This window comes from Pundamilia nyererei, unplaced genomic scaffold (genome assembly GCF_000239375.1).
Source record: "Pundamilia nyererei isolate P.nyererei 1_Seehausen unplaced genomic scaffold, PunNye1.0 scaffold00210, whole genome shotgun sequence".
Lineage (NCBI taxonomy): Eukaryota > Metazoa > Chordata > Actinopteri > Cichliformes > Cichlidae > Pundamilia > Pundamilia nyererei.
The window spans coordinates 631,068-653,999 of NW_005187611.1; the positions used below are offsets into that span (position 1 = coordinate 631,068).

General features: G+C 44.2%; 2 protein-coding genes across 2 annotated transcripts in view; both read right to left on the reverse strand.

Moving 5' to 3' along the window:
• plxnb3 (plexin B3) overlaps positions 1–793 on the reverse strand; it is a 92,587-nt gene extending 91,794 nt beyond the window's left edge. Inside the window, exon 1 of the mRNA XM_005747986.1 lies at positions 634–793. The gene's annotated coding sequence lies outside the window, so the exon portion shown is untranslated. The remainder of the gene's footprint in view (positions 1–633) is intronic.
• A 3,555-nt stretch (positions 794–4,348) lies between these two features.
• abcd1 (ATP-binding cassette, sub-family D (ALD), member 1) lies at positions 4,349–22,025 on the reverse strand. Its single transcript, XM_005748007.1, has 16 exons — positions 21,981–22,025; positions 20,275–20,393; positions 20,017–20,174; positions 19,696–19,883; positions 18,208–18,382; positions 17,886–18,076; positions 17,578–17,758; positions 17,340–17,482; positions 16,946–17,123; positions 16,677–16,771; positions 13,038–13,183; positions 12,740–12,885; positions 11,833–11,917; positions 10,305–10,430; positions 9,356–9,443; positions 4,349–4,649 (listed from the first exon to the last, which is right to left on the reverse strand). Exons 1-16 carry the CDS (start codon positions 22,023–22,025, stop codon positions 4,527–4,529), a joined length of 2,187 nt encoding a protein of 728 aa, XP_005748064.1. The 3' UTR covers positions 4,349–4,526.
• Positions 22,026–22,932: the final 907 nt, after the last annotated feature.

Consider the following 22,932-nt stretch of genomic DNA (forward strand, 5'->3'; position numbering starts at 1 on the left):
GTGATGCTCACTTCCCTTATGCAAGTCTGCAAAGGTGACTTCTAAACTCGCTCCAGCCATAACAGCAGCACAGAGTGTGAGAGTGTGTGTGTCTGTGTGTGTTGGAATGCCAGCTATTCAGTGGCTGCTGCGGCCGTGCCGTGCCGTGCCAGGACAGGCTGGAAACGGCCGACACGGACACACACAGAAGCACTCAGTGAGGAGGCAGACTTACAAACTGAACCCAGCACCACATTTATCACTCCTGCTGTTAAACCGGCTTCAGTCAGACCGCCGGCCAGACTCCCTGACGGGATTGTCCACTTTGAAACTCCCAGTCCAGAGTCTGAGCCGCTCTGTATTTACGGCTCTGTAAATTAAACCCGGGGAACATAACCTGGTGCTGGTCATAATATCAATGTTTCTGAGCGGAGTCAAAGAGCATCTCCTCCCGGTTCTAAAGCCATCGGCAGCTGCCTCCCTCAGATAAACAGCCTAACGGAAAACCGGCAACATCTAAAACTACTACATTCCCGAATGGAGTCTGGCGTGTGTCAGGCAGACACGCCTGACTCTCACGCCTTTTCCTTCCTACAGCAGCGGGACAACTCAGAGCCGTGACAAGGGGGGCGATGAGGTCCGGGTCCGACTCACCTGAGCTCGCCAGGCTGCTGTGCCGTCCTCCCGGCGTCCGAGTAGCCCGAGAAACTTCCAAAAGACCCCAGCAGACACCCGGATCCGCACAGTCCGCGCGGAGAGACGCACAACAGGTTTGACAGAGACCCCGCCCCGCTGCGCTCCAAGGTCCACAGCCGAAAACCCACCGCGAAGCCTGGCTTAGAAATCCAGAGGTTTTAATAATTAAAAGCTATCGATCCCACCTGTCCAGTCAACACTCAGTGTCAGTCAGAATATCGATCCTCTGAAAGTGAAATACTTCATGCGTGGGTTTAATATGAGAAAAAAATTTTTTTATTTATATGAATAAAATAGGCGACTTTTACCTCTGATACTTAAGATGGCCCAATTAAATCCACGTCTAAATAACTCAACAAGTAAAGTCTTATTATTAGTATTACAATGTGGGTTTTTAGCGGATGAGGATGTATCCAGATACTTTTGTTCTAATAGCAGTACTAACGAGCAAACGTGTAGTTAGTGTAGTACAGACGCATCCCTAACAGTAAATTCTCGCGTATGATGCTACATCTTGTACCCCTGTGACGTCTATTTGAAGAGTCGTGTGGTTTCCAGAGTCTCCGTAAACCACCAGTACAGTTTACTAAACCACAGTGGAGTACGTGTTTTATTAGCCAAACTCTTAATTTGAAAAGCCAGCAGGGATTAAACTGGTGAAACTGGGCAGAGGTAGGAGCGCTTTTAAACCACGGGCTGGCAGGGGTTAAAGGTCCGGAACGCAGTTGAGTCTCACAGGCATGTTAGTGCGTATTTCTGTTGAATGAGTTCCTTTTAAATAAGCCCGGCATCGTTTCCAGCGACGGCATGCACATACTCGCTCAGTAATCACAAACTAATGACATCCTACGAACAGGATACACCTTCAGCACCTTTTCTAGTCCTCGTCCCTGTGATGCGTTCAAGGTGCAGATGTAACTTCATTGCGCCCGTGGTAATCAGAAGGTAGCCAGCGCGAAAAATAACGTTTGTTAATGTGCGTCAGACTCAGACATGGAGACATTTGTAAGAAAGATGAAGATTATTTTCACAGGTAGGACTGCTCAGCAAATTCTATTTGATCATCTGGAAATGCAAATCTTAGTTTGTAATACTGTGAAAAAGTCTGCAGTAACATTAGACAGGCTGTGGTGTTAAGGTCAGTGTTAGCTGAGCTTCAGCGATCAATCGATATTTTGCTCACTTAAGAGGAAATAATTGATTATACTGTTTGTTGGTCACCTGATCAGAGGAAAAAACAACAACAAACAAAACGCATTAGTAAACTTTTTATTTATTTATTTTTAATAAACATCCAGACATCATCATCATGACATCACACAGCATCGTTATAATTGGATCTTCATCACCCTCCTCTTCTTCATTCTGATTGCACTGGAACATGTACTTTACATTTCTCTAAATAAAGTTTCTTTATTCAAACTGCAGCAGCAGATTATTCTGTTGTTGATCAGTGAAGCTGCTGTTTATATTACTGATTGTGTATATAATATACTGTTTATTTGTACACGCAGGAAAGGATTAAATATCACAATTAAAAATATATATAAACGGACTCCGCTGTCACGTGACTGCTTAGCAGTCATGTGACTCAGCTGATCCTTTTCTGTCAAATCTGCTGCTCCTCTCTTTGTTCTCAGTCAGCTGACGGCTGCTGTCAGATCAGTGTTTACGGTCCTTGCTTTACTGTCTTTGGAGAACCAGCACAAACTTCACAGATTTAAAAGGCAGACGTTATCCAGTGTAGCCCCACCCACAGCCTCTGACATCAGTGGTTTCCCCAGTGGAACTCTTATTTTACTGGAGCTATACTGGTACTGTTTGTTTTTCTGTTGTTGTTGGTTTTTTTTGTTTTTTTTTTTGGGGGGGGGGGTTAGGACCAGCACACAGTTGGTGGAAAAAAGGTCAGTGGCATATGTGGATAAACTGATCCTCACCTTTCAAATTAAAAGTCTGTTTACAAAAGCAGCTTACTTGGCCCAGACTGTTTGGCGAGTGGTTGCTTGTAGTATCTAAATGAAACTGGTTTAAAAAAAGTATACAGTGCTGCACCAAAAACCTCTCAGATTTCTTTGGTCACTAGCAGACTGCGACAGACGAATGTAGTTTGCATGGAAGATGGCAACCTGTCTGCAAACACTCACCAACCACTCACTAACAGAGACCGCCCACCTTCAAAGTAAAAGTTGCACATTTTGAAACATTTGTTTCACCAATAAGGCACAACTTTTACTTTGAAGGCAAATTGGTCTCCGCCTCTGAGTTGCATTTCACCTCCCCTCAGTGTTTAACGAGTGTTTGCAGACAAAACGGCATCTTCTATGCAAACTACCAGCAACTGCAGCACTCTGGCAGCGACCAAAGCAATCACTAAGTTTTTAATGCAGCACAAATACACAACTACCATACTTGCAAACTGGTCGAGGAAAGCATATTTTTCCTAACACAGACTACCAGGTGATCAAGACCATTTATCAAGTTGTATAAAAACCTGCTGTTTCTATACAAGAATACTTGAGCTATCAGCAGAAAAAACCTCCCCTCCCCTCACCTGGACCACTTCAGGCTGACAGCCAACCTGTCATAGCCTCACAATGCAAAGCGCTCTAATGTGACTGCTGTGGCGATTTCTTATTGTAAATAAATGGTAAATGGCCTGTATTTGTACAAGCGCTTTACTAGTCCCTAAGGACCCCAAAGCGCTTTACACATCCAGTCATCCACACACTGGTGATGGCAGCTACATTGTAGCCATAGCCACCCTGGGGCGCACTGACAGAGGCGAGGCTGCACTGGTGCCACCGGGCCCTCTGACCACCACCAGTAGGCAACGGGTGAAGTGTCTTGCCCAAGGACACAATGATCGAGACTGTCGGAGCCGGGGCTCGAACCGGCAACCTTCGGATTACAAGGCGAACTCCCAACTCTCGAGCCACGATCGCCCCTAAAGCTGAATTGAATAAAAACTCTAGGTGCTTATTTATTCCAGCCAACTAGTGTATGTAAACAAGGTTACGTGACAGTAGAAACGAGCCATTTAAAATAAGCGAGATAACCAATCAGGACAGGAAGTGCTTCGTAAAAAACAGGCCAACTGATCATGGGCGTCTTTGAGAAACAGCAGCTCTGACAGCAAACCGGCAGTGCTCACGAGATAAAATTTAAAAACAAACAAACTCACAGTTAAAACTCACTTCAGTCATACGATTTACCTGCTTAGCATGTGTGTGTGTGTGTGTGTGCGCGCGCATGTTTGTCCATCTTTGTGTGGCCCATCCATCAGGCACACTGCAATATGAGGACATTTCTGCATAGCAAAAGGTTTTCATGCACAGTGATGGAATTTCTGTAATATGAGGACAGTTCTGACTTACAAGGAGATTTTGGAACACTTTGAACTATACTGGGATTTCTACACCATGAGGGCACTTGTGCTTTCTCAGAGCATTTACATCTCTGTGTTATGAGGACATTTCTGAACTCTGGTGAGACGTCGACATTTTGAGGTAATATTAGGCTACTTTTTAATTCTGAGGATTTTTTTTTTTTTTACTTTGAGGACACTTCTGAATTGTAAGGACATATCTTCACAGTGAGGACATTTGTGAATTATGAGGACATTTCTGCATTTTGAGGACACTTTGGGGATAATTCTGCTTTACAAAGGCATTTGTACATTTTAAGGGTATTTATAACATGTGCGGTCACTTCCGCTCTCTGGGGACTTTGTGTCCAGTGCACATTACAGGAGTTACATCAAGTCAACGCGGGGCCCTACAAGTAAGGAATACAAACGTGTGTGTGCGTTTCTCTCAATGCTAACCAGTAAATAAAATCATCAGTGTGTAATCTCAGGAGGCTAGCTTCTCTTCTTTCTCCCCTTCGGCCTCCCCCAACAGGACACACAGCTCTGAAAGTCTCTGCTGCATCTTAGGAATTCCCAGCAGCTGGTTCTCCAAACGATGCTTCTCCTCCTGAGACACAGCACATCACAGAAACCACAAACACAGACACATAGAAATACAATGAATATATTATGTTTACTTTTCTCTGAATATTGCTGTTACAGGTGTTGCATTTGTTTGTTTTCTCTAAGCTTCCTGTCACTCTTAAATCCGCCGGTGTCTGTACTTGTACCTGAAAGCTCTGTTTCCTGATTCAGCAGCTTTATCCACCATTACTACAAACAGCATCTAGAATTATAATAACTTTGGTTATTGCGTGTTTGCTTCCTTAATGTGGCCGCCTGTTCCTGGTTGATACCCCAGCTAAACAATAGTCATTAATGTTTACTCTACAGGCAAAGAAACAACTGACTGCAAGTCAATGGAAGACGAAAATATGACGCTACAAACTGAAGCCTGACACTCGACACTGCTGATGCATCACAACTTCCTGTTAACATACCACAACTTTTTAGCGCTGTTATGATGCGATGGAGCCTTGTGAAGAAGCTCAAGACTGTCATAGTTACTCACTAAATACTAAATTTATCAAAACAAAGAAACACGAGGAAGCATTACTACAAATGTGTACTGCCACTCGCATGTCTATGTGGCTGGGAGCCAGCTGATGTGTGATTTATAGTTCTGCGTTTAATCTATTCTAGACTACACATGTAGCTCACGCTGTTGTTTATACTTGTTTCTCGTGTGCCTGTGTCTCTCTACACTTTCACAGCCAAAACACGAGCTCATGGTTGGATTTCTCTCCTCGAGCTGATCCATTCTCTTCCAGAACAGGAGGAAAAAAATGCAGAAATAAAATTGTAAATAATGGCACGTACATTACATTGACTTCTGTGAACGTAGCATAATGCACAGAGTGAAACGGTAAGTGGTCCAATCTTTACCTCCACTTTGCTCACAGTAAACTTGTCTGACACAAGAGTTCATTAACAATGTTTGCATCCTCGGGCCTTTATCAATACACCCGGCTGGGACCTCACCAGGCTGCTTAGGGTCAGCTCAGGCATGATCGATACCTTCTTAAGGACTCTAATCACACAGCTCTGCTACTGCTGCTGAGTATCTCGGGCGTGAACACTAACACAGCGTTTTTTAGTGAGTGCAGTGAAAGTAATAGTGTTACAGAAATTACCAGAATCACACCAGAGGAGACTGTATCAGATCCTTCACCTGGTATCAATAATACAACTATCCAGCAGGTATTTTCCCGTAAATACCAGGATGTAACGATAGGCCATCTGTTATCCTGGAACGCCTTCGTCCGTGGGGACGAGTACACAGATTGCTTTTTTGTTATTTCTGCAGTTCAATCAGTGTAATGTGTATACGCCGAGCCTTTATTTCCTTTCGTATTTGGCAGCAAACACGACGCGCGACGCTAAATCATTGCATGGATCCTCGTGTGATATGACCGCTGATGTGCTGGTGCTTAATATCAATATTTTTGCATATTTTAGCCGCTCTAAGCGGTAATGACTTGAGTACCTGAAGTCAGTACTTCACCCGAGCTCCTCACATAAGTGAGGGTAAAATAAACAAAGTCACCAACGTGCACTGAAGAACAAGAGACCCGTTTGTGCACCAGTCAATCCTATAATTAGATACTGTGTTTAATCGCAGATTAAGTGTGCGATGATGTGCTTGAATCCTGCTGCTGTGTTTGTGTGTTAAATATATGTATCTTTGTCTGATTGTCCTTATTATAGTTTTCTCTGTGAAGCTGCAGGCTGAGCATCATGATCACTGCTGAGGTGTTGGGATCGACCCCTGAGGAGATGAAGTCTGTTAGACTTCCCGCAGAGTAGATCTGTGTGTTCTTCCCACAGCAGCTTCTGCTCAAACCTGTTTTCACTGTTTCAGGTGAAGCCGAGCAGGTTAATAAGCACTTCATGCTCTGGATTAATAAACTCTACCTTCAAATCTGGAGGCTAATGATAAACTGCAGCAGCCCTGCAGCCACTAATGATCCGTCACATGACAGCGAGGAGCCAGCTGACTGGCTGCTCTCACTCTCCTCGCCGCTTCCGCGCTTTGACCTCACTCGCTCACACATCATGTGCCGCAGGCGTGTTGTTGTGGTGCTGATGGTTACCACAGTAACCGCTGCATGCGCAAAGGCAGCAGTCAGAGGGGTCGCGGTAATTTTAGCGTGTTTACGAGTCAGGAGGGTTCAGTGATCAGCTCCGCTCTCTCTCCTCGGCGCAGCGGGATGATCACAGCAGGATGTGAACATCGCTTTCACGGAGTTACAGATGCTGAACCCCCGTAAGTGACGCCGGGGGGTCGTCCTGCGGGTACGAAACAGAAACGCACTGACAGAACTGATCCAGCAGCTGCTAACGGCTCACAGTCAGGACGCTGAGCTTGTTTAACTCCTGCAAAGAGTTTAGCTTTCTGTTCGCGCGGTATTGAGCTGTGTGTGGGTGTTCCAGTGACAGCCCTAAGTATCGCACCAAAGCCCCTCCCCTGTGCGAAATAATTATATTCTAAAAATCTGAACCGTATAAATTTCTATAAAGCTATCATCAGGCCTAGTTTTTCTTTTTATTGTGAAAGCCATCAACTCAACCTTTCACCTAACAAATCCCATCATGTGACCACGAAACTGAGAGGAGGGGAAGCATTTCAATGAAACTCTGCCGAGGAGTTTGCAAAGCCACCGTGCACTCTGACCCCCGATAACAAGACGCAGTCTTTCAGAAACAAGTCATCCACATGATGTTGGACACGTGGCAGGTTTTAGAGATCTTTCTGCCAAACTTGGAGATGCTTTTGGTACATTTCTGTCTTTAAAAGCAGTAAAAAACTTCCCAAAATGAACTGAGGTCATCAACAAAATATGCAGAAACGTCTGAACTGTGTAAAAGCTTAAAGTCTGCAAATGATAATGACCTCTGTTAACCCTGCATAACGAAGGGAGAACCGTTTAGATCCCACGTATAAGAGGAAACTGTCTAACAACGGGGCATCACTGATCATGATCCTTCATGTTTCTCCACTTTCTGTCACATTAAGAGAAGCTGTTAGAGTCCAATGAGCCCATAAAGCTGCAATAAGTGATCTCAATGTAAAAATAAGTCAAAGATACCTCTGAGATTCAGTTTAATTAAAGGAATTCATGACCCATTGAGCAGAGCAGCCTTGCTGTTCTGTATGTATTAAGCAGTGAGCTGTTATTAGAATTCAGCTTGCAAATGGCTAATAAAATAAAACGTCCAGTTATGAGTAAAGATGAAGTGACCGTGTAGCCTCTGTGTTTTGAGCTCTGTGGTTGCAGATAAATGTGGGTTTCCAAACCTGAACCTGTGCGGTCCTCTGGCCTCTGCAAACACAACCGACTCCGATTTACATACAGAGCGGGGAGCTGGGATTACAGGGGTCACTCGAGATGACTTTTATATGTATGAACAGCTATTTATAAAGTTACTTTGACATAATCTTGACTCTATGCAAAGTGATTTTCCTGCTGGTGAAGTTTGGGATACTACGCCTCCTATAGAGCTTCTCAAAGGACACGTGGAATATGACCAAATAATTTTAATGTTAAATTTTTTGCTGAATGTTTTACATTGTACGCCTCGGGCTCGGACTCAAAGGTCTCCTTCATCACGGAGGGAGATGCAGCACCGGCCGAATGATGAAGAATATTGAGACCGACTCGCTGTTTAATCCCGGTAAGCAGAAGGCAGTGGGCGACTCCGTGGTGCGTTTGATCACCTTTGTTGTACCTGTGTATGTTTTAGCCTTTGATCTCGTCACCCACTGTTATCTTCCAGACTCTTCGTGTTATACGTTTTGTCTCTGCTGAACACTGATTGTCGTCCCCTCCCATCCACTCCACTCTCACAGCAACACCAACAAGCCCAAAGTTTGAACACACACGTTAAATATCAAAACTGTGTGTGTGGCAACAATCGACAAACTCTAAATTCTGCTTTTTAGCTAACAGAAGATGAGAGCTGCTGTTCATACTCTGAGACGTTTCAGTTTTAACACTTTAGTTTTTATCCAAATGAACACAAATAACTAACAGCTCAGTGGAGTTTAATGGCTTCATTGTTGGCTGAAACCAACTGTTTTTTTAATGTGCACTATCATATCAAATCATATGTGTGCATTTCATATTGATCACTCTTTTAATAAAAGCACTCTTGGCATGTCGCCGTGTCGTCATCCAGCCTAAATGTGCAGCAATGTTATCTGTGTAGCTCTAGAGTCCAAGCGTGGTAATCCAGCATAAATTAAAGATCTGACAAGTTATTTTCCACATGCAGGTGTGCTGAAGTAAAAGCATAATGCGGCGTCGCATTAGAAAGAAGTAATCACAGCTTTTCTGGCATTTTTGCAAGAGACTGATGACAGCACTTTGAGATGCTTTTCTCTTTTGTTCCACAGCCATTCCTGACTAAATCCTGATCTGCGCTGTATTGCTGAAGGGAAATCAGAGACAGCTGCATTCACTTTAAGCTGTTTTAATGCTTATGGATCAATAATAAGCACATTTAAGACGAGTTTTTATGTCTTACAGCTAAGTTTAAGTATAAATCTTACAAACAGACCTGAACAAGAGCCACCTGGGGGCTGGACCCTCCAAACAAACTGCGCACATCTTTTTTGTTTCTAACATGACACGGTCTCACAGCAGCACACGCTCAAATAAAACACCTGCTGCCGGGGACCAATCATAGAGCTCGAATTAAACACACACAGACCTGCAGAGAGAGGCGCGTGGAGGCATCCAGAGGTTCAAACCTCCACCCTCCTTCTCCATCGAACTGCAGCAGGTGAGAGTGGTACTTCCTGTGAGACAGAGGAGGAGAAGATTAGTTGGAGGGTGTGGCAGCCGGCAGCAGCTCAGAGCTATGCTGCCCCCTGCAGGCTGAAAATAAAATTAAATAAAACCTGAGTTCACTCCTGATCTTTGAGTCACATGAGTCACGTAGTTTTATCTGCAGTTTTGGCATCTCGAGTTTCACTAGTCTGTGGATTTCAGTTTTGCTACACACTGTGTAAAACTTTATTTATGACATTTAAAGACTCTGTAAAGACATAAAGACAAAAAAATATTAAATGAAAGCATTTACATGTTCCAAGTCAGGAAACATCACCTTGAAAAGTGTTTGAATGTCATTGTTGTTTAGAAATTGTGCAAATTTAACCCACAAAAGTTAACCTGATGACACAGAAGCAGCAGAGATGACAGACTCAGCTGGCATCTGATCTTTTAGAATACCGCGCTTTCATTTTGCCACCATGCTTGTTTTTTTTGCGTCTTGAATGCAAGACATGAGAAATAATCCACAAAATTCAAATAAACGTGTAATAGGTGACGTCTCAGTTATAACACACTCTCAAAGAGCAGTCACAGATATGATCATTTTCAGACTGCAACAAAAAACATCCAGCCACATTTTAAGAGTCGCCCTCTTTTTCATGAGCACTCACAGTGTAACTGTTGTCTTTGGACTCACATGATGCTGGAAGCTTCCCACATGACCAATGACACCTTTGTACTTTTAGTACTAGCAGCAGTACCCCTCAGCCTCCTAGCAGATTACAATTTCAAAACCGTTCCTCCTTCAAGATATTCGGAAAACTTGACCTCTGACCTTGAGGTCAAGGTCACTGAGATTCAGTGTGTGTGTTTGTGTGTGTACTGACCAAAGGGAAGGCCTGTGAGTAATTGACAGCAGTGCGATCCCAGCATCCTTCGCAGCCTGGAAGATTCCTCCCTCCACGTCGATGCTCACGGCGCTCGTACACTCGTCCAGCAGAGCGTACCTTGGGCTGGGCGAGAGACATTCACAAACACAAAGAGAGGAAAAGAGCGAGAGAAGACAGGGTGACTATGGTGGGCGCACACAGAGTCACTGTCACGCTGAGCATCTGTGACATTTGCATGCTTCTAAAACGGCTTTCTCAAAAGGCAGCTTCTATTATTTCTACGTTCTGAGTTTTTCTAGCCACCAAAATATGTCGGCATGAAAATAACATGAATTCTCTACAGACGTAAACACACATTTACCTGTACGCTAAAGTACAGTCCCATTTAAACTTCAGTTTATATCTCAGCAACACAACACGCAGACGTTTCATGTGTCACGCTGTCTCAGCTTGGATAGACAGACACTTGCTCTGCTGTGATACAGAAACTTGACCTTTCACTGCAGAATTTGTACAGATTTGGGGCTAAACTGTCCTTTAATATTTGTTATTCTTCCCTGGGAAAAAATAAACACAAGAAGTCGTCAGCTGTCTGAACTGGTGCGAAATCTGTTCACGGCTCATAAACAGGCCACTTACAGTATGTTAGTCATCATAAAGGTGGCAGCAGATGAAACCATTATTTTAATAGCGGAGCATAATCTGACAGAATAAACAGAAGCAGGCCTGACGCCTGCGCTGACTGCATCTGAACCAGCTGCAGGGACGTTTCACTGATGGAAAACGGAAACATGTTGGTTTAACAGTGCTGAGGTGTGTAAAATAAACACGGCAGCGGTCACAGTCCTAAACAGGTCATGGGGGTGCCGATTTAACTCACTTAAATGATAATGAATGACCTGATAATGAATAGGCCATAATGCTAATACTGAGGCCAATAGTGAGAGCTACGCTGAAGCTCAACACGAGCACGCCCAGCGTTCAGAGTCTGCTCGAAATGTGGGCGTTACTGGGGTGGTTATTTTAAAGCAGCTATCTAACTGAATAGGGAGAGAGCCGTTAACGTTAATGCCGTTGAAACATACAGAATCATCATGAGTCAAATCTGATTTCATATGCAAAGTTAACACATTACAGTTTCTAACGGGGCTCAGTTCAAAGCACCAACACGAGCAACGTCTCAGATCCTCCCACCCTGAGCCAAGAAACACAACAGTTTACATTATGGACAAAGCGAGCCTACACTCACCTACATACCACCTATAATACAGCTACTACACAGCAGCAAACCTCTACTGCAACACCACCTCAGTTAGCATGTTTCTCGGTTCAGCTGTTGGCTGGCTCTGTGGAGGCAGAGGGCAGGTTTACCACCACCTTTACCATTAAAAACGCTTCCTTCAGATTTCTGTTCAGAACTCTTTGAGCACCTCATCGCTCTTTCATGACGTCTCTGTCCAAAGTCCAGCCCGAGCACAGCCAGATGCTGTGAGCATCCTTCACTCATTGAAGAGTGAGACCTTACCGGTGGTAGAACATCCGAGCCATCCCCATCCGCTGCTTCTCTCCTCCAGACAGAACATCTTTCCAGTCATTGACCGACTCCCAACCTGAGAAGCACATACACAGGTGTCGCCACAGCAGCACTGCATTAACAACAGCTACAGATGATCCCAGTTAAACGACATTTACAATTGCGTGTGTCCATGCACCTGCAGACTGACGCTTTATGAATCCGAGCCCAAAAGGAAAATGTGTAAAATTTCCCCCCCACAGTCTTCTGGTAGCGCTGATGTACACATGATGTGGCTCAAGTGTACGTGTAACACTACTAATTCAGTATTTACATGTTTACTGATTGATTCCCACTCTCTAAGACATCATTTTATACGTTTTTCTACACTTTTTTTTTGCAACTAATGATAGATATGTTCATTCATTAACTTGATTCAGGTGAAGTGAAAAGCTCTCTCTGTATTTTCATGTTTAATACTGCTGACAGGTGAGCCAGTCTTTCCTGAATCCTGCCCCCTGACACATCCTGGCATCATCCTGCAGCTGCTGCGAGCTCTCAAACTGACTGCAAGTGTCAGTCAAACAGTCGAGCACCCATCACGGCAGGCTGGGGACGGGGCACTGATTAAATATTTAGCAGAATTTGATTTGAGCATTCGAACCGGTTTGAATGTTTGTGATGGAGCAGTTCTCAAAATTAAGTGTCATATGAAGTGAAATGAGGTCGAGGCACCATTAGATGTGAAATGACTCCTCATAATTAATTCTTGGTTCAATCACCGCCGCACAATCTGCCTCATGAGTTTCCCGTCTTCTATGTTTGTTTGTGTAGTTGAGTCTGAGTTGCTGTGGAGGTTTTTCTGCCTGTTTACTCCAAACAAAGCGCAGAGCACAGCTAAACACGCACTCGGACTGACCTCCCTCTCGGTCCATGATGTAGCGCAGGTGGACGGTGCGAAGGATCTCCTCCAGGTCTGAATCTGTGAGTCCTCTCTGAACCATCTCCTCCACTGAGTCCGGATAGATCACCTGGTCTCTGAGGGTCCCCTCTGACATGTAAGGCCTGCAAACCACACAGAACAGGAAACCACAACTGCTGTGGATCTAGGGCCTTAACTTTGTAAAACACCGACAAATGGTTGTTGGTGGTAATTGGAACCATATAAATATAAAGTGCTGAACTGAATTTGGTACTAGTAGTAGTAGTAGTCTTACCTCTGTGGGATATAGAACATGTGCTCTGGCTCCGGTCTGTACAGGACTCCTCCATAAACAGGCCACAGCCCACTGAGGATCCTGAACAGGGAACTCTTCCCACAGCCGTTTGGACCGGTGATCAGCACGTTCATCCCATCGTCCACCTGAGACACACAGAGAGACAAATCCACAGGATTGGACTCGTTTCTGGAAAGGTGTCTCCAAGTCTTTACAGAACATATGTGCACAGACGCCTGTACTGCAAAGCATGATTTAGGAGTTAAAGATGTGAGATTACACCTGGGTTTTAAATATGACAAAGGGGTTTACTGAGGCAAGCCAGGCCTGCAAAGCCATGAAAACATGGTTTGGACTTGACCTGCTCTGAGAAAACAGCTCAACAGATGCAGAGCGCATCTAAAGGCTGTTGAGCATGAATGGAAAATACAAGTTCTCATTGTTTTCTGTAGCTGTGTACTCCACATACTAATTAAAGCACTAAAACCTCGCACTTGTTGGCACTAAACTTGCAAATAATCCTTCTCACTGGCTTGTATTCAGTTATTATTTGTTCTTTACTTGTTCTCCACACTGTTTAACACCACCAGGCTGCAGCTGAAAGAACGAGGCTACGGCTAATAAGCCTGTTAGCAACAGCAACAGATTCATTTAGCAGGCTGTGGTGGTAAATACAGTCGGATCGACCTTGTCTTAAAGATGAGGCGGTGTTTTAAAAGTCAGAATTTTTTCTTTGTTTTTACTGATTAACTACCCAACTAATTACTTCCTACAGCACAACTACTCAACAGCACAGACTCCTTATTTATGTAGTGTTGAGCTACGGCTGAAAGTACCACAGACACCTGCAAAGAAACCTGTTTTTTTTCACCGACTGTGTTTTATCGTAGTGCCCAACCCCCACCTATTAAAATAAAAAGTATTACAAAATGTATCCCGTGTGATCTCGATCTGTTCCCCACATGAAGGCTGATAACGTGTCCTCGTGTGTATAATTAAGAGAGAAGCTGTAGCTTCTCTTCTCACTTGGTGAAACGCGGGCAGCAGACAACAAAGAGTCGGCACTGTGAAGATAATCCTTTGTTGACAACAATTATGGCCATTACTGTAACTGCAATCAAAGCCTTTGTGGGTACAAACACCAGGTGTACAAACCACCTGTACAACAAGCTTTTGCCTAATATGAGAAGCATGCGAGCTTGGTTTGCTATTATCTTCAAATTTGGCAGATTCTCGTAAGCTTGTACGAGAACCACCCCCCCACCCACCTTCCTTCTGCAAACCTGCAGACGGCACGGGTGCGTCTAAAGCAAGGGTGTGCAGTAGCCTCCTGACACTTCAAAACATGTAATTATGTTTATTCCAGCATTGCACTGAAGCACAATTCTGATAACTTTGCAATTCGATGTCGTGCTTTTGTTCTGCTTCTGCTCCACAGCGTAAATGTTTAAGCTTTGGTTAAGTATTATTGTGGTAGTTTAGATTGTTAATATAAAATACAAATCTACAAACATGTAAAGTTTATTTCAGTTCAGTAAAAATACCCAAGGACCCACCTGAGGCAAATACATACTGCATTATTAACCATACAGTCCGGATCTTTTACCAGCTTTAATTCTTGGCTCTGGCTACAGCAGCTGTCTTTCTTTTAGCCTAGATTATATTTTTAAATCCCTCACATTTGTTTAGTTCGCTGCTGTTTCATGCTACGTCTGTCCTTAGCTTAGTGTGGTTGTGTTTGTTGGGTTTAACTAAGCCAAAAAAAGCTCAAATCTATCCTAAGCTTGCTGATGCTGAATTCGTTCCCTGAGCAGGCCCCCGTGGTGCCTGTAAACATGTGACTGAATCTCGGAGGTCCCTACTCGCAACAACACACTGAAAGAAGAGACCAATCAAAGCACATGCTGTGAGAGCAGAGAGGTCAAAGGTTAAGAACCAGACAACAGAGAGGAGTTTCTGTGTCCATCAATGTTCCTCTTCTTCCCCTCTATGTTTCCATCTCTGCTGCTTCTTCTTCTCTCATCCTCTCGTACTGAACACAGGAACCTCATTCTATGCCGCGAGCACGCACAAACACACAAAGTAACACACTCTCTCACTGTTTCGGCACATGCTAATGAGCGATGACCTCTGACCCCAGGCGCATATGGAAAGAATGAGCCCAATCCCAATGTCCACAGACTCACAGTCTTTGAGGCTTGCTCCCGCAAAGGCAGCGAGGGTTCGGTGTCTGACGCCCAGTGTCAAACAGGCTGCAGGAGGGATGTTTGGTAGAAATTTTGAGCCCTTTATTCATTCTTTTCTGTAATTGCTGCAGACTTTGCCTGAGGGAAATTACCCACAGTTCACAGCGCTGTGGCGTTAAACACGGAGGCTGCAGGGGATGCTTCAGAGGAAAAACACTTAATCAAGAAAGCATCGGCGGATCAGCCAGACTGAAAGTTACGAGTACAAATATGTTTACACAGAATTAGATGAATGCCGTGTTTGTTGCTTATTCTTTTTCATTTTTGCTCAATTATGTTTTGACTATACTGAGAAAACTGATTATATAACTGTTTCTTCTCGTCCCATCTGTAAGAGAAGAGCTAGGAAGAAGCATATTCAGTGCGGCTCGTCACTCCCATATCTGTCAGACGTCCATCATTACACCCCTTCTCTGTGCTCAGCTTCTCCTGACTGCTCCTCACTTCAGACTTAACACCAAGTGTGCCGGAGGACTTTAGCTGTGCCGCACCTCATCTTTGAAACCTATCAACACTTCACCTTCGTTAGACAGACTCTCGGACATATCACAGCGCAGAATCGATCTGTTTTCATCAGCATATCAACTACAGCCATCTAGTTTCATATCATTCACAATCATATTATTCCAGGATTTCAAATCCTTTTTATTACTGTTCTTGTTAGTTTTGTGTTGTAAGGTGACATTGTTTTTAAGGGCTTTGAAATGTGCCAAGAAATTATTATCATTAGTAGTAGTATTACTATTATCATTATTATCATTATTATTATTATTATTATGTGCAGAAAGTAAAAATACATTTGTGTGTCTGTAAAGCGAGCACGTACAGTTGACTTCCTTTAAATCTGTGATGGTTTTGTGCTTAATCCAAATAAGGACTGGACTGCAGCAGTGCCACCATGTGGCCACAAATGTTAGCTGCACACTGAGGCCACACTGACCACACTGAGGATTCATGGTTCGGATCGTAACAGACATTAAATTAAAAATAAATAAAAGGAAAAGCCCACAGCAACGTCCTCTGCTACAAAGAAAGTTCAACATACCCAGGATATCTGCATTATTTGGACTCACTCATGCTAACGCTGGCAGTCTGGAGCTACTGTATTAATACATTTTAGCCTTGGCTTCGTCTACCTGCAGTCGATATGAAGGCCTCAAGTACAAATAAGTGTCTTAATTTGTTTGGTTATGCTTACAGAACAACAACATTATTGTAAAATTGTTTGAACACAAAAGGTTGAAAAACAAAACAAGATAAAACAGGTTCGCAGGATAGGTTACCATGGCGATGTACCCCACTAAGAAGTGAACCACCTTCATAGTAACAAAATGTCAGGGATAACCCTGAAGTCACCTGGATAAGTGTGTGTGTGTGTGTGTGTGTGTGTTACCTGGATATTCAGACAGGACACTACTACATCTCCGGTAGGCGTGATGATTGGCAGGTTCTCACAGCGAATCCCCTTTTCCACACTGATCACCTGACCTGTACACAACACAACAGACAAAACAGCTGTCTCAACTTCCTGTTTGGAGTTTGTGTGTGGGCGGGGTTTTGCCCTTTAGTGACTGAAGCGACAAATGACACCGGGCCAAAGATAACCCAGCTGAGAGTTTGGGAGTAAAGTGCTGCAGAGGTGTTACATGATACAAGACTCACCTCTGATCTGTAGCGGACCACAGACTCTCTGCCCGTGTTGAACTGCTCCTCCTCCTCCATCAGCTGTTAACTCCTCCTTCTCTCTGTCTGCGGAGCGGCGGTAGATCCCCTGATTCACATCTTCAAACACATCCAACATCTCAGAGACTCGAGCAGTGTAACCTGCCAGCTCCGTCACCTGCACAGCAGTCAGTCGTCAGTGTGCATCATTTAAACATCAACATGGCATGAAGGAGAAAGGGAGGAAACACAAGGTGAAGACTGGAGGAAGACGAGCAGAAGAAAAGAAGTGATAGTCTCCCTCCAGCAGCTGCCTTCTTCAAATACTCCTCTGTTAACCATCAGCCAGAGAATCAGAGGAGGTGAAAAAGAGGAGGAAGCATGGCGTGCATACCTCCTTGTAGGAGCTCATGATTCTCTCCACGGCGTCGGCTGCAGCGTTCAGGAGGTTCCTGGCTGTGGTGAAGGCCTGCGTCCGTTCACTCACAAGCTCCTCCTCCTTCATCACCATGGCAGCCTGCTTCACCTCCTCCGAGTCTGAGCACATCACAGGTCAAAGGTGAAGCAGCTGAACGCCATACTCGCACCAGACTCGCTGTGATACTGTACACCGATAACAGGAGTGTGTTTACCGTGTTCAGCGTATCCGGTGGCGGTGATGATGGGCACGGCGACCATCACCAGGCCGGAGGCGCTCCACACGTACTTCATGAGGAACTGTTCCAGCATGATGTACCAGAGGCGCTTCAGCAGGATCTGATGGATCTGAGAGGACAGAGACGTGTAGCTCCTCCGCAGCTGGGCCAGCTCCACCTACAAATCAAACACACCCAAACTCGCATGACCATCACAGACATGGCGATCTCCATCCACAAAGTTTAACAGTAACCTACCTGTCATTCAAACTGATCACTTCTTAAAACATCGGTGTTTTTCTTACCTTGTGTCCTCCATAGAAGGCAATCTCCTCTGAGTTGGTGATGATTCGTGAGTGCATGTAACGCAAGTCTCCTTTCCTCTTCGCCTCCTCGGCCACAAGCTTCCCGAATCGAGGCGAACAGGAGCGCAGGACTTTAGCCGTGAGTGCTACGACCAGGCCGGCGATGACCGACGGCCACGTTGTGTTTGCTCCTGCAGAAACATGTAGCGCAGACACGCTGTTAGAACAACCTCAGCCTCAGTCAAAAATAAGCATTAATTACAAGCAGCACACCAATGTGTTCACATCATGCGTGAAATCATTTGGCGCTAACATAAGCAACCTTTGGAGTGGGCGGTGCGTATCAGCGTGTAGCAGGTGACGATCACGTCCAGGATGGGTTTGGTCAGGTTGGAGTAGAGGTGAGCGATGGAGGCCGAAAACATGACGATGTCCTCAGTGAGGGACTGATCGGGATTGGACAGACGCCCGTCCATGTTGCTGACTCTGTAGTAAGTCTGCAGAGATCAACAAGTTCACCAATCAGAGTATAAATAGGTCAAAAATAAGCATCAGACTAATGATCAGAACATACAAACTTCAGAACACTCAGTGGATGAGATAACAAAAGATAACAAAAAGGCCACAAAGATCATCCTCAAGTGGGACACATGCAACTATAATAATGGGTCAAAGATTAGCTTGTAACTGATTGATAACGGATAATGCGGAAGATAAATGACATTCACTGTCAGAAAACGTTCTGGAGATTTGCTGCAGTACCTAGTTGAGCCACCAACTGTTCAGTGAGGCAGCGCTGCAGCTGTCCCTGCTAACCTTCCTTAAGGGTAACATAAATAGAGCTTCTCCCTGCTGTCCAAGTAAGGAAATCGTGGCCTGCTGGGCTCTGCGGACTGTCTTGTTCATGAACTTGGCAGCAGAAAGGTGTGAAACATGTGCCTGACAGCTGTTCAGTTCACAAACTAGTTCCACAGAAAATGTGAAGATTTGCAGAAAATCTAAGTCACATTTAATTAAAAGTAGCACAAACACAAAATCCCAGATCCTGAAACAGGAGAAATACTTCCATTTCTTTCTTTTTTTTCTTTGATGTTAGCAGCAGGGGAAGGTTTCTCACTGCGTCTGCTTTTAACAACACTCATTAAGTGTTTGGGAACCGAGGAGTCCAGCTGCTGTTGTTCCAAAGCCAAATGTTTCCCCGATCCTGCTTAATGCTACGTGTTTGCAGCTGCTCAGCAGCTCAGTTTTCTCCCAGTTCTCAAAGGTACAGACTCGTTTATGGAGCCATGCTAATGGGATATGTGCAGAATACGTATTGGTATTGTCTCGCCTGAAAAAATACAAAAAGGAGGTTTGGATGGTAGCACATGCTGCCTTATAATCTTCACATATCACTCAGCTTTAATAGTGCTTTTACAGACCACCAACTTACCCATGCACTCTAACTGATATCAAACTGAACGCCCATTTTTAGCTCAGAGGATGCGGAGTTCATGATTCCACGTCTCCACTTCACTTCATCTTAACTGAGCTCTAGATCTGTCTGTGTTTTTTGTTTGTAAACTTCTATTTGTGGTTTCAGTGATGGATTTATGATGGACTTGTGCTTCAGTGATTTCGTTTCTGGTTTAATGAAATGCTGTGTGACAGCCTGATGGAGGTGATCAGTCATTCAGTACCAGTTTTTAGGCTCGAGGTCTCTCGAGACTGTCCCCGTCCATCTGTGCTTGAACCAGTGAAGTGTAAAAATCAGACATTAGTCCTGATAACACACCTGTCGAAGCTGTTTATTTGTGTGTGTTTGTGTTACCTGATTGGTGAAATACAGCTGGTAGGAATGTTTAACCAATCGGGTCCTGAAGCTGAGGCTCAGCTGACCCTCCAGGAATCTGATGGCGCTGTTTATGAAAGTTGCAGGAACTGCAACGAGGAGCCACTTGGAGAGCTGAAGCACGAAGGCCTGAGGATCCTTCTGAACAATACACCGCACTATCACACCTGACACACACAGCAGATCAATACTGCTGATTAGCGATGATGCCAAACTAACTACATCACCATTGATACTAAAAATATGATCAATAATAGCGATGGATAACTAATGACTTTATAGACAAACAAGGAGACAGACCGTCCAGAGACGCGACGTAAATCGACAGGAAGGTCCGGGACATCAGGGTGAGAGAGTGTAAGGCGAGCAGGGCGATCTCTGGACAAAGTAACCGTGGAAACAAGAGCTTCAGCAGCCGGGAAAGTCTGAGGAAAAAGTCCCTGTTGACCGACGGAGACCTGAGGACAGAAACACACGAGAAGTTCATCCTGAGCTCGACCCTGAAGGCCCGGAGCAGCCAGACAGGCGAGCGAACCCTCTGCCATTTTAAAAACACACCTGCTGTCACTCTTCTTCTGCTTCTTCGCTTTCTTGTTCTTCTCTCCGCCATCATCAGCAGAGCTCACTGCACCCACTGATGGATCAGATACACCCAGCTGTTTACCTGCTGCTCGCCTCTGCAAAGACAAACCCACAGTCACCTGCGCTGTTTGTACAGGTGTGAACAGGTCTGTGCAGTTCTGTTTTCAGGTCAGTTTATTCTGAGTCAGCTTCCAGAATATGTTTCCTGGTTTCAGTTTATATATTTTAATCTCATCTTTAGTTTTCAGTGTTTTTGTGAATGTTCTTTTGATAATCCTGGGGAGGATTTGTCTGTGGATTTAGGAAGTTCAGAACAAATAATCCAAACAGAAACGTAGGCTGACTCACCTTCACGTAGACATCCCAGCCTCAGCAAACACAGGAACTAATGCTTCCCTGTATTCTGCTTGCTAAACAAAGACTTAAACTAAAGGAATCTTTTGTTAGGGCTGTCACGACACCGACCACAGTTAAATTAAAATACATTTCACTGGTTCACAGTATCTCCAGTGGCTCCACAGTGTGTGCGCCTCAGCACATGCTACTTCCGGTGGGGAAACTCCTGTAGAGCGCTTCGTTTCCGGTGTGATTTTCGCTCCTTGTTTACGGTCGGTTTTTCTAAAACAAGTCAACCAAACGCATGAATCAAGCGCTGATTTACATTTCTCGAGATGTCTCGGGCATTTACCGAATATATCTGTAGATGATGTTCGTCGACTTGTCGATATTTTTCCCACGCCCCTCAGAGCAAAAGAGAAAAAGGATTCAAATGTTATATTTCTCAGTATTTGTGTACAGCGGTCCCTCGTTTATTATGGGTGTTATGTTCTAAAAATAACCAGCGATGGGTGAAATCCGCAAAGTAGCCGACTTTATTTTTAACAATTAGTATAGATGTTTTAAGACTGTAAAAACCCCTCACTACACACTTTATACACACACATTTCTCTCTTGTTTAAACTCTCAAAGTTCAAACCTTTGTAGCAACATAAGTCCAGTATTATAGAATAAAACCAAAGATCAAACCCTGTTTTCAGGTCCAGAACATGAGAATAGAGCAGCTGCGAGATAATTCAACATCAATGAATCAATGAATCAGCGATCGATGTAGCGATTCTGTACTGTACAGGAGAGACGGCACGGAGGAGATCGACAGTGTTCTGCAGCCAATCAGGATGCAGAACACAATGACGCATGCAAACTTGCACTAAGAAAATCCGCGAAACAGCGCAGCTGCAAAAGATGAACCGCGTTATAGCGAGGGACCGCTGTAATTTTGAAGGTAAGTCACAACATACCCTTCGTAAACACTAATGCATAGAAATCCTTACCAGCTATGATTCATTTATTTTTGTGGCTTTTTTCACGGTTTGTTAACATGCTGTGTAGGTGTGTACTTGACGAGCTGATATCAACATAACGGGGGAAACATTTGACTATTCTTCACCTGTAGTCTGAATACTGAACATTTGCCTGTTTAAATCATAAGACCAGTCACTATACAGAGATGTGCTTCTGAGTGTGGACGATGTGTCTTCTGCTGCAGTGATGCACTTCTGCTTGTGTTGAGTGACGTAAACAACCGATCGATCTAAACGCTTCAAACGTCAAAATTGACCATTTGATTTTTTTTATGCCACAGCAGTGGTGAGTGTTCCCACCTCTGCTCTTTGTAACTTAACGCGATCTTTCCGTTTTCGTGTTTTGGACATGATTCTGGAGTCCATCTTCGCAGTAGCGATTGACTGCAAAATAAAGCTACCGGAAATGTACAACCCTACATCCGGTCGTAAAACTGGAAGTTAGCATTTTCTCGTGCACAGGGTCTATTAAAGAAAATATTTTATATACTTCACTTTACTAATTGGCTACTGCCAATATGAGTGAAAAAAGCATTGATTACACCAGTATGAACAAATGTCACAGCTATAAGTTGACCCACAAACTGAAGAAACACCTGTAAGTCCAGGTGGAGGGCAGAGTAGGAGTAAAAACCTCCGGGGCTGAAACATGAAGCTGACACTGAGATACCCAGAAACTGCCTTTCCTCTAACAAACGCCTGAGGCGAACTCCAAAAGGGAGTCAATCCCCATTGTCTCCTATGTTAAAATGTACGTTACAGCAGAAACCCACTGTAATGTAAAATGTGCCCCACCATAAGAACTGTTCAGTGGGTGAAAATTGTATAGCAGTATCTATCAGTGTCCATCTAGTGAGGTTAACATTAGGGGGTGTGGCCACTTTGATTGCCATGCACCTGCAGCTGATTGTTGTCTCACTCATTGAACTGGTCCTCTCCACCATGTTTGTAGTCTTTGTGCCTCTCAAAGCATTTTTGATGAAATAATAATAATAATAATGTCCTGCTGTGAGTTACAGACCATCCAAGATGTTTCTGACTGTCTAGAGTTTTATTGATCTGTTACTACTTAGCAATAATTAGCAGATATCCATGTTAGTGCATTGCTACGGGTCCAAAGCTAACCACAGTGACAGGTTAGACCTTTGGAAAGCAGAGAAGGGAGGAGCCGTGCGTCACGCAGCAACACAACAGCTCCAATGTGAGTGACTGAGCCTGATTAAGAGCTTGTGTGTGAGAAAAGTTGCCAGAAGGGAAGAAAACTGTTGTTAGT